General features: G+C 40.2%; 1 protein-coding gene across 1 annotated transcript in view; it reads right to left on the bottom strand.

Annotated features, from left to right (window-relative positions):
• Positions 1-12,194, bottom strand: part of reln (reelin) — a gene marked incomplete at its 5' end in the record, with an annotated part of 132,366 nt that overhangs the window by 36,157 nt on the left and 84,015 nt on the right. The window contains 11 exons of the mRNA XM_079465327.1: positions 873-1,030; positions 1,575-1,810; positions 2,233-2,439; positions 2,847-3,018; positions 3,118-3,323; positions 3,507-3,693; positions 6,112-6,249; positions 6,541-6,653; positions 6,738-6,930; positions 7,149-7,385; positions 7,638-7,799. Of these exons, the coding sequence (XP_079321453.1) occupies positions 873-1,030; positions 1,575-1,810; positions 2,233-2,439; positions 2,847-3,018; positions 3,118-3,323; positions 3,507-3,693; positions 6,112-6,249; positions 6,541-6,653; positions 6,738-6,930; positions 7,149-7,385; positions 7,638-7,799 (2,009 nt within the window). The remainder of the gene's footprint in view (positions 1-872; positions 1,031-1,574; positions 1,811-2,232; positions 2,440-2,846; positions 3,019-3,117; positions 3,324-3,506; positions 3,694-6,111; positions 6,250-6,540; positions 6,654-6,737; positions 6,931-7,148; positions 7,386-7,637; positions 7,800-12,194) is intronic.

Genomic DNA, 12,194 nt, shown 5'->3' with positions numbered 1-12,194 from the left:
CTCAACTATCACTTTTTCGGGTTTTTGAAATGGTTGGGATTGACACCATTGTTGCTAGAGTCTTGCCACTAAATTCAATGACTCCTGGATCCACTAAGAAGTATATTGCATCAATTTGTCAATTTATCGATATCATGAGTCATTTATTAAATATCGAATCGTATCGTGAGGTACCCTGTGATTCCCATCCCTACTTCACAGCTGTGGAATATTGTTGTTATTTTTGAATAATTATTTGATGCACAATATTAAACATATTACAAAAATTGCCTTCTATCAGCCCAAGAATATTGCTCGAGTTCGACCTTTCCTTTCATTTGCTTATGCTAAAAGACTCATACATCCCTTTATTACTTCTAGGTAAGATTATTGTAATGCCCTGTTCTCTGGACTTCCAGCTTCATCTCTAAACAAGTTACAGTATGTTCAAAATTCTTCTGCTTGTGTGCTTACTCGTACCTTTCCTTGTGAACACATTACACCGGTTCTCTCACAGTTACATTGGCTTCACATTGATGCTAGAATTGATTTAAAATGTTTAGTTTTAACATACAAAGCATTACATGGGATAGCACCAGCAAATCTGTGTGATTTGATCAGTTCACTTACTCCTCTTTTCTCTGCTAAAACGTTTCTACTTTACCAGCCTGATAAAATGTAATCTTAATACAATGGGGGCAAGAGATTTTTTATTTAAAGCCCCCAAGCTATGAAATACACTTTCTTTTACTATAAGAAATACTTTGGAACATTCTTAAAAGATGACTAAGACTCGATGTATAATTTTTTTATAAACTTTGGGTCTAAGAAAAATGCCTTAAGAATAAAATGCATTAATATTATTATGTAAAGTTGAAGACAGGTATAGTTACCTGTATAACCCATATCACAGAAACAGACCCCTGAGATACAGTCTCCATGACCCCCGCAATGATTAGGACAGGGCTCTGAGATGTAGACGCCATCCAGAGCAAATGCAGGGACGTCCCGGTGTACACTGCTCTCCTGAAACCAACGGAAGCGCATCTTACTGAAAACAGAGAGAAACACAAGGATGTATAGAAGTTCTTGAGTAAAAAACAATCGTCTTGTGCTTTCTATAATGGAACAAAAACTGTGCCTATAATTACATGACACTTCCCTTATTTCAGTTAGCGTCTATAAAAAGATGATCTTTCTACAAACATTTTCAAATGCACTTTTAAACCTCACATAAACATCACAAGATTCAAATAACATGTAAAACTATCAACAAAATAAATATGCTGTTTGACCATCTAGTACATTTCTGCCACTAGTTTAAATGCAGTGTGCTAACTAACTGCATCTCAACTGCCACCTTTTTTACAATTACATTTTGGACAAAGGCGTTCGCTAAATAAATAAATGAAATGTAAGTGTCAATTGTTTCTGTTTGCTGTGTTTAGAGTTTTATCCAGGGCTGGAGATGGGGGAATGTGGGGAGATGGAGTTCTGCATTGATGAGTTCAGAAAATATTTCCACAACTAGAGCCCACAGTGAATCTCAGCCATTTCCAACACTTGTTACATGAGATATCCAAGTGACCAGGTACCTGCTTGTTACGATCCGTGGTAAAATGACAGTGATTCTTGTCCAGCGCTCATAGTCTCCTGTGTTGTAAACCGTGGGCTCGCGGAGTTCACGTCCACTTCCCTCACAGTTCGATGCCCCCGGGGATCCTGGGTAACAGCCCTCCTGTAAAAGAGTCCATGTGCGGCCTGCGTCGTGAGAGTACTGAAGCAGTACGGGCGCCAGGGCACTGAAGACCGACTCACAGCCTATGTTCAGCTGAAGAAGACAGAACAACTCACAATTACTGAGAAGTAAACAAACCAAAGGAAGAGATTAAATTAAGAGATTTAATCATGGCGTCATGACTCATTGCCTCGTGCTGAAAAAATCTCAGGATTTTTGGTTCTTGCACTTGTTCAGCGTCTAACACAAAGACTTCCTTCGGCAGGTGGCCATATGCTGAAGGAATGTGTCAGGGGTGCCCAAGGCTGTTGCTGGATCTACTGTCTGTTTCTTTTCAAGTCAGCAAACCTTGATAAACTCAGGTGTGTTTCTTTTGGGTTGGAGCTGAACTCTGCAGGGAAGTAGATCTCCAGGAGCAGGACTGGGCACCCCTGGAATAGAAGCACACCCTCTCGATTGCTGTGGATGTAAATCAGCTCTCCTCTATAGGACAATTAATGAGTCTGACAGCGTACCTTAAACTGCAATGTGTAGCCAGGACGGAGAGAGAGATCTCGAGTCACAGCCATCCGGTCTCCATCGGAGCGGCCGAACACTATGGCAGAGGGTGTGGGTGCACAGAAACTCCCGTTCCGATCCTTGTCCATTCCCTCATTTCCCAGCATCAGCCACACGCCCATCTGATTCAGTGGATGATCAAACGCTGGTTTCTCGTAGAAGTTCTACATAATGAAATTAAGCAAAGTGTCATTTATTGTGTTAAGCTGAATCGATGAACGATGTGCCTACTGGAGAATTGAAGAAACCTATTCGAAAACAATCATAGCTTAAGCTAAACTTACATTATCCGCTAACATTTGCTGTAATTGTTGGAAACGGTTAGCATTCATCATTTGGTGCTACATCTCAACACTGGAAAACAGTGGCTAGTTAGGGAGTGATGCTGTTGCATTTACTTTTATGCATTGATAATTGTATCCAAAGTGACTTACATTGCATCGCACTATACATTTTGTTTGTAACTATGTGCAATCCCCTGGAATCGAACCCATGAACTTGAGCACCATGCTCTAACCACTGAGCCACACGAAAGCTCACTGCTTGTGTGGCTTTCGAAGGAGAAGCTCACCTGAGGACGTGTGGGATCAGCCATCGGTATCACATGCTTCTCTTTCTCAGAAAGGATGATGACATCATCGATGGCCCACTGGTCATAACCCTCACCTGAGTGAATGGGTTGCCACCAGCGGAAACGGGTGCAGGGCGTTTTAGAAGCCAGAGGAAGCTCATAATGAACAAATCTATGGCCAAACAATGAACATCATTATCAGTTTCTCCACACAGACACAACACACAGAGAGATCACGTAACAGAGCCATGTGTCGCTGTTGTGTTCTCACCTGGGTTTGGTGAAGTCAGTGAAGTACATCTCTGCTATCAGACCCCAGCTGATTCCACCATCATTACTGTACTGCAACAGAAGCCCTTCCTCTCTGCTGTCTGCTTGATTACACTCCGCCCCGTCTCCACCCATACGCAGATAAAACTGCACAAACTCCGCCCACTCTGTGTCCAAATCCCAGCTCACCAACTGCCTCAGCCCCGCCTGATTTACACGTATATTTAAATGGCATATCAACCGCATGCTGTGCATCTTATGGGATATTTTCTTTATGTCTATGTATCACTCTGCCAAGGTTAAAGACATGGATATGGACATCAAATGAGGAAAAGCATACTGAAATTATCAGGTCAATTAGATACCTGAGGAAACAGGTGTTTATCCTACCTTACTGAAGTATAGAGACGATCCAGAGGAAACAACCCCACAGCCCTGATCGGGGGGCACGATCTGTCCACCGGTGACCTCCTGCAATGTTGACGTCAGTGTGTTCTGAGACTCAAAGTCAGAGAGAATGCTGGAGGATAAAGTGGAGGACGGCTGGCAGTCTGAACCACTGAAGCCTGCGTCACACCTGGAAACACAAAGACATAAGAAAAGACTAATCTAGCGTCTGATAACATGAAACTGATTGGTGTGGTTAACCTGTCACCAGCTCGTAGATGAATCGTGTACCGATGAGACCTGATGGACATTCAGTTCTAAGACTGGAAATATATCAGCAGATTCAACAATTCAACACAGTCACTTTATTAAAGTATTTTAAGATTTCATCTTTTCTTCTAGTTTTTGAACCACATCTGAAAGGCACTATGCACATGCAGACTACGCATAAACAATCTGCACATATTAAAACAAGGCACAGTGAGCTCCATGTATAGATATTTTGGGTAGAATTTATAATGTTGCAGTGTTGAGTTATAAATTTTACTGGTGTACATACAGTTTAAGAAATGCTTGCGTGTATTCTTAGCATGGAATGTTAGTTTTATTCGCAGATTTAATACATGAGCCTGTGTCCTTGCACATGATTAGATCGGCTAGGACACAGTGCACCCACTACATCTTTTTTTCTTTTGAAATGAAATGAATCACAGCTGACCCTCACACATGGTATTTATGTGCAGCAATAAAAGCAGAAGACCAATTCAGGGCTGATGGCAAAAATCCCTGCAGATATGGTTGGTGAACTCTGGGTCAGGGGTCAGGGCTCAACTCCTCTGCCAGACACATACAAAAAAATTTGTTGGGTTTCCAACAAATAATTAAATCATTAATTAAATCAATGATCATTAGGGCTCAATCATGTCTACAGCCTATACCAAACCCTTTTCTCTTATATCTATCAGGGCGACCTAAAGTACAGCTGAATAAGCTGTGTTTATGGCACTGGGGCTGTTTCTAAAGATAAATAGCAGACAATTAAACCCAGATGCTGGAAAACAAGGTTCTACTTCATATTGTACCTGATTAAATACCTCACACAAAGCAAACAGATAAACTTTGGATTCTTGATCACAACAGCCCCTACAAAACAGCATTTCATTGTGAGCACCGTGTTATCTGTATCCGGGTGTATATTGTAGGAAATATCCCTCAGGACAAAAACCTCGCAGATAAACAACATGTCATAACAAGAGAGTCAAATAATGTAAACCAGATGCAAAACAGTAAAGAAAAGAGAAACAGACTCAGGAAACAAGATATTTATATACAAGACTAAGTGAACATACGGTCTTCCAACACAATATCATGGCAATTTTGTGATTTTGCAATCAGCTTACGATTTTTGCTCTGCCCTGCTCTGCTCTGCCCTGCCCTGTCCTGCCCTGTCCTGCCCTGTCCTGCCCTGCCCTGCACTGTCCTGCACTGTCCTGTCCTGCCCTGCAGATTAATCTCTCCAACCCTGCTCCTGGTGAGCTACCATCCTAAAGATATTAGCTCTTACCCCAATCCAACACACCTGGACCAGCTAATCAAGGTGTTCAGGGTTTATTGATAATCACAGACAGTTGTGTTGGAACAGGGAGTCTGGAGGACGGTAGCTCTCCAGGGCTGTGTCCCAATGCATTTTAAGACACAGCAGTGCGACTGAAGGCTGGTAAGGCATTATTGTTTTATAAATTTATAAGGTTGGTTAATCTCATATTCTGTTGGGCTGTTTAAATCTAGATAAACATGTCATATTCTCTAAAATAAAACATCAATTTTCTGGCTCTGTATTTGTTTAAAAAAGTCAGAAATGTGTCTCTGCTGTGTCCTGCTGCTTCTGTTCCCAATTAACATGAGCAGCAGGTGACGCAATTAGGAAATCCTCTGCGAGGCTAGGCCGTCTCATATCAGTTTGGTTCTTGGACTTTTAAGTTTCAAGTCCTCATCTTTAAGTCTGGGAACTTAGAAGGTTGCAGTCCCCAAATTGGGACACAGCTCAGGAGCAGGATTGGAGATCCCTGGTTTACAGCATGAAATAAATCACATTATCCTACCGGTATGAAATCGAATTTAAAGCACAAAATACTATAAAATATCTGGTTCTCCTACGAGTATTAAATAAATATCTAGGATAATTTAACAATGCAAATACTCTCTCAGATTGTCATAGCGGTATAAAATAAACAGTTAGGATGGTTTTACAGTGCAAAACAATGATACGGTATTGATGTGCACATGCCTGGTATGTCAATCTGACAGGTAGGATGAGAAGTCAGGACATCATGCTTGCTTTTATAAGAATCGTTTTCTAAAAATCAACATCTGGTTGAATAGTTATGCTTTCCCGGGAGATCAGATTGGGTGATCACATTCGGGTCAAGGGGAGAAGACAAAAAAAAAGCTAAGCACTGTTTCAACTGCCAACAAGCTAGATCCTAAATAGATCAACAAAACCTAAATAAACCCAGCCATGCTCAACCAAGTGATTACTTTAGATGGAAATTATGTTTGGGGTTTCAAAATGTTGTTATTTGTATGTGTCCAAGCGTTTCTGACTGACCTGCAGTGACCGTGATCACACCAGCCATGGCCACGGCACATCTGAAGACACTGCTGCCCGATGTATATGTCATCTAATGCCCACTCATCCTGTTCCTGATAGTAACTCTGAATCCATCGGAAGCGTGTCGCACTTGACCTAAAGCCAGAATCAAACATCACAGAGGATAAGACATGTTGGTACTTCAAAAGGCATGGACTGACAAGCTAGTAGCTGAACGCTTGACTTTGGTAAAGTACAGCACTATTCCACAGAACTCCATGAAAGACAGGCCAAGATGTGGCAGAAATATGAAACGTTGCTCAGGAAAATACGTTACATCTTGATTTACAAACAGTTTTATTTCAAATGGTAAAATTCGCTAGAAGTCTGAACATGTAAGTATGTTGATAAAGCATCAGTTCCAAGTTGTTTGTGATGACATTTTACCAGGTTTTATATGGAAGTGGAAGTGTGATCCGTCTCCAGTCTGTGAATTCAGAGGGATGGTACACACTGGAAGCAGTGAACTCTGAACAGCTCGGCATTCCTGGGAGGCAGGCCTGTATTCCACAAACAACAGGAATACTCATCAACATATTGCCACGGATGCATGCAGCTCTTCATCATCAACCTGTAGTTCTCACCTCTTTTACAAGATGCCAAGTCAAGCCATGATTGGTGGAAAATTCCAGCCGAACCTGTGTGTCAATGTTAGGGGACGGCTCTCGGCCACAGCCCATGACCAATGAGAACTGGATCATATAGGACGCTCCAATCTGCATGGATTGCGTTTCCACATAGCGAATGCTGGAGGCCGTGCCGTGATCGCCTGAGAAACTGAGCAAACATTTTCCTCAGTGTCTTGCACTTTCATCATAAACTCACCTCACAGCTCAAACTGTCTACAATAAGACGCTTTGTCAATAGCTATAGCTTGTCCATCAGAAAGAGACTTCTGGCATTTTATACCATGTGTGTCACCAAACATCAAAGGCAGGTGTAAAGTATAGGATAAATCCAAATAAAAGATGTGTGTGCTGTGATGAAAATGGTACCTGAGAGTCCAGTCATGTTGACAGTAAGGCTGTACGTTTCCCAGATAGAACCCCAGACTCTGAGTGACGTCCAGCACATTGCTAAAGTCCAGGCTGATGATGTTAAAGAGGACAGAGGTCATGCTGATCTCATCAAGAGCCCAAACGTCCTGTCCATGCCCCGAGTGGTATGGCTGCCACCAGCGGAACTGGACCCCGAATTTACGGGCCCCAGGAGGAAGTTCTACAGATACAATTCTGGGAGGAAAAATGCAACTTAACTGATAAATTAAACAAATTAAAGGAGTCTTAATGCTCGCAGGCTTGTGTACCCACTCAATCATTTTTTAGGTACAAAGCTGTACCCAAAACCTGACAAATTTAAGCAAAATGGGCTTATGTGTTACAATAAAAAGTTATTTTAGGGTTTGGGTTTTATAGAGCTTATAACTAGCTGTGTATAAAACAATATAAGTCTATGGAATGTTTAACGTGTTGATTGAGGTGTACCTGGGTTCATGGAAGCCCTGATAGGTGTAATGCTGCAGCAGTGTCCAGGTAATGCCGTTATCTGATGAGTAATGCAGGAGGACGCCCTCTCCAGGCTGATCTGGAGCAGGACATGAACTCAGAATGCTACGACTGCCTAATCTCAGAGTAAACTGGAGATACCTAAAGAAAATACAGAATCAGAGGAAACAAATCCTGAGCTCGTATCATGGTGCACTAATGGGAACATCTGGAAACCTTGATGTATTGAACAAATTCATGTTTTTCTAGGGATCGGGATGCTCTGATACCACTTTTAAAAGATGAGTACGAGTACCAATATTTTTTTCTGGTTCTCGTCAATACCAACACCGATGCCTGTACTTGTATTTTTTTATAAAAATAGAATAGCTTCTTCTTACGAACAACTCCACCTTAAACACATTATGAAAAAAGACAGTTTTATGTGGTTTTCACAAACTTTCAAAGCACAAATTTCAGTCAGTTCTGTCAGGTATGTCACACGAGGTATTGATCTTTGGTATCGGTGTATCTTTATGAGTATGAGTAGGAGTACATGAGCTTGGTATCAGGCCCTGGTGCATCGCTAAATAGTGTATGCAATATAATTCAGAAACGACCAGAACATTACATCATTATATCAAGCATCACCTTTCCAACTGAACACAAATGTCCAAATATGTACAATGTCACATCACCTGCTAACATTACAGTGAAATATCCCTTGACTAAAATTCTGTCCATCTATTCACTTTACTGTTCATGCATCATGAACACACATCATGACAGGAATCCTTTTATAAAATGACTATACATATTTAGTGATCTTCACACAGGCACCAAATAATGTAGTGAGCCATACACATGACCCACTGTGAGTTCGCTCACACATCACCTCAAGTGTGTGTGTGTGTCAGATGACCCCTCCCTCTATCTTAATCGGGGAACTTTGTAGAGAATTTCACCCTAACGGTAAAATAGATCCAATTAGATCATACAATAAAAATGTGTCAATTGGAGGAGGTACATAACCTGGTTTATCTGAAGGATTTGTGAGATTCAGCTAACTTTTAGAGCCCTTTACTATATTATTTACACAAGTAACACACATATGTAGTCAAATAGAGTTTATTAAGAAACAATATACGAGAAGAACTAACAACTACTAAAAAGATAATGATAGTAAGATTGGAAAGTAAAGTACAAAGAATAAAAAAAAATATAGGTGACTGAGGAATGGCAGAATGTTCTCTGTTTCTAATAGATCTAATAAGCAAATAATTGGAGAATTATCCGTTAAACATAGTATAGTCAATAATGCAATAAGACAACTAAAGGCAAAAAACAACCTTGAACACGTAGCACTGTGGGATGCTGATAGCATCCCACAGTATAGGGTCCTACTAATCTGGAATAAGCTGGTGGTGCGGAAAGGTCATAGACAATCTGGAACGTGCAGAAGAAGGTACCTTAAAAGGAAAGGTTTGCTCTCCTGAGCTCCACCTTGTTGCAGACGTTTTATGCACCTCACTGAATGGTAGACGGTGAACACAGTTGTTCTGCATGGGCTGGTTACTCAGAACTTTAGTCAATCCGTTACTCATGGAGCAGTGACTCAGAACTTGTGTTGCTGCTTCAATCTCTAGGGGAGGCTCAGAACTTGTTGTTTATGTTTTATGCTTCTAGAAAGGGGAGACTTGGAATGTCTCTTCTGGGGAAAGACTCAGAGCTTTCCTGATCTCTTACAGTCAATGTGGGAGACTCAGAACCAAAAGTTTCTGCTGAAAAGGTAATTTGATCCCTTTTCAGATAAGGAGGAGATTGCATTGGCGCTTCTCCAACTCAATGCTGTGATTGGCTGTTGATGTCAGAGGGGGCCCACTCACGATGCCTCCTCTGTATGGAACTCATTTGCATAGGATAAAGTATGACATTAAATTGTTACTTTGTGGTTTACTTATTCATATTTCACTTACCAAACCACTCTCAAAATACATTTGGCATTGACCTGAATCAACATGTTAATCTATCATGCATGCATTTATTCATTCATACGTTAATAACTGGCCGATTGTGTGAACAGTTGAATACACATAGCTGTAAATGAGAATGCATGTGTCTCTAACAGGTAATGAATCAATATGTGATAGATTGTCTCATGTGATGTAAAAAATGCATCCCATACGTTTACTGCCGTTGGTGTATTCTGTAATGATATTAGTGATCACTGCTCGGTTGTTTGTGTGAGAAATGGCGAGAAGAGATTTTATTTTATTCTAATGAAAAGGCTTCCTTGGGCATGGAATGATTTACAAAATGTACTTAAACTGGAGTTTTTACCATCCTTTTGTACTTTTAAATGTATTTTGTATTCTATTTTAAAAGAGTCTTGTATGTGTTTTTCTTGATTCACGTTGTTATTAGTTATAGTACGGAGTGTTATTTGTTCTTGTTTGGTGTGAAACTTTGTTTGCCGCTGTCTGGACCAGGTCTCCCTGGAAGAAGAGACTGTGAAGTCTCAATAGGTTTTTCCTGGTAAAATAAAGGAAAAAACAATATTGTGTATAAAATAATGTAAAGATTTGTTCTTTGTTTTAGGCAATGCTGCCGCATGGCCAGTTGATTACATGCTACATCTGGAGGTCTGAGGAGGTTTATGGCTGCCCTGGCCTGAAAGGAGAGGGGGTTTGGTGATAAGACTAAATCCTGTGAAAGACTGAGGTCTTGCATCCTGCCCTGTAAGAGATCTCTGGTGGTTGTCCTAGCAGCCTTATCTGATGGCACTTTGGGCATTTGTTAATGTTAGCCCACCAAAACCCAGACCCAATGTAGCAAACCTTTCCCCATCATGGCCGTCAACCTGTATAAATGACCTTTTTTTGCTAAACAGAACAGAAGATTCTTGGAAGCTTGGCAGTAACCAAATAGATCTCATCCCCCATTTAATACCATAGTAGGGAAAATAAATACTATGGGAGTAAATGGGGGATGAGATCTGTTTGGTTACTGACATTCTTCCAAATATCTTCCCTTGTGCAGAACAAAAAAAATGTATGAAAACAACCGATTTTTTTAACTGGGGGGGACCAATCTGTCAGCAAATTATTTAAACTCCGTTAGTTATTATGTGTAATTTGGCTTTAACTAGCGCTCAAGTAGTTACTTTGTGTAAATTGGACTAATTGTTTGCACTGGCTGATCAACACTAGCAATGCATGATCAAACTGGTATTTGTCTAGCATGCCAATCACCCACCAAAACTTCATGCCTTTCGCAAAATATGTTTCATTTAAACATTTAAATATAAATCAGTCAATTTCCCTCAGTCAACTTAATTTTATCCAGACAGATCATTATTCCAGATCGTCCAGATAGATCATTATTTCCATCGTGCTCTCCATGTTTTGCTGTGTTTTCAAAATAATTGCAAAAGACAAAACTAACCTGCCACATCTGGGAAAAGTCAACAGGCATATTATACTTGCATTTTGTTTTTTGAAAAAACGAGGATTGTTTTTTGTCTCTTCATTGCCTTTATATGGCAGTGATGCAGTAAATTTTTTCAACCAGTAAAATCACCAGCTCAGTGTAGACGATGGCATTTGATCACTATGATTACTGCTACTACAGGCACAATTGAGGCAAGTAACAGGACCCCGGGGTGGTTAAGGAGTCATAGCAGGCTAGCAGCACACAGAGAGAACATAAACGTCGGTGGCCGACACGGTTCTGAAGCAGTGACAGCAAAATAATAAAGGAGCGGCAGACTTTACTCCACTACTAAGGCTGATATTCTGTACCCCAGCAAACACAGAAGACAGAACAACATTAGTTTTTGGTTCCCTTTTGATTCGTTTTTTGGGATCCAAAAAATAACATTCTAAGAACATTCATGTGTTTGCGTCCTTGTATGTGTGTACTGTATTCTCTGCCCTTCATTTTACTTCACCCAGTAACACATTGGTTTAACGGTTTATTTATTGCATTTTTTTATTTAAGAACGTACAGATTGGAGAGTAATGTTATATTTTTGTGATTTGATTTGACACCTTAATCAACAGACCATGATGTAAGAACTGAAACTCAGTTCTTTTGATTGTTTTATCTAAAGACGGAGCCGCCCTATACTTTGTGGTGAGACAAGAATATATTCAGCCTGAAGAAAATTAAATGTTTATTCTTCTGTCAATAAAAATCTGCTTGGTTATTTTATTTCAATATCTATATTGTCAGTGTGGTTTTATTAGAAATGATATAATTTTACTGTACTGTTTAGATCGAAAATTAGGCTACTTCGGTAATAAAAAAGGAATTATGAGGCTAAAAGAATAATCTAATGCATTGATTTCATCCTCCATATTGTGTTGGATGATGTATTTGACTTATTTTAATTAGATTAGACAAGCGATTGATAAAAACCTAATTTTTCTTGTGTCTGAGCAAAACACACAAACTCCCTGAGAATTTCTTGGACCAATGTGAGCAACATCAGACGTGCACACTGTGGCCACACCAGTATCATCACACCTGTCCAAAACCTAAGATCATAACAAGTTA

This window comes from Barbatula barbatula, assembly GCF_947034865.1.
Source record: "Barbatula barbatula genome assembly, chromosome: 10".
Lineage (NCBI taxonomy): Eukaryota > Metazoa > Chordata > Actinopteri > Cypriniformes > Nemacheilidae > Barbatula > Barbatula barbatula.
This window is presented reverse-complemented; position numbering and strand designations above follow the sequence as displayed.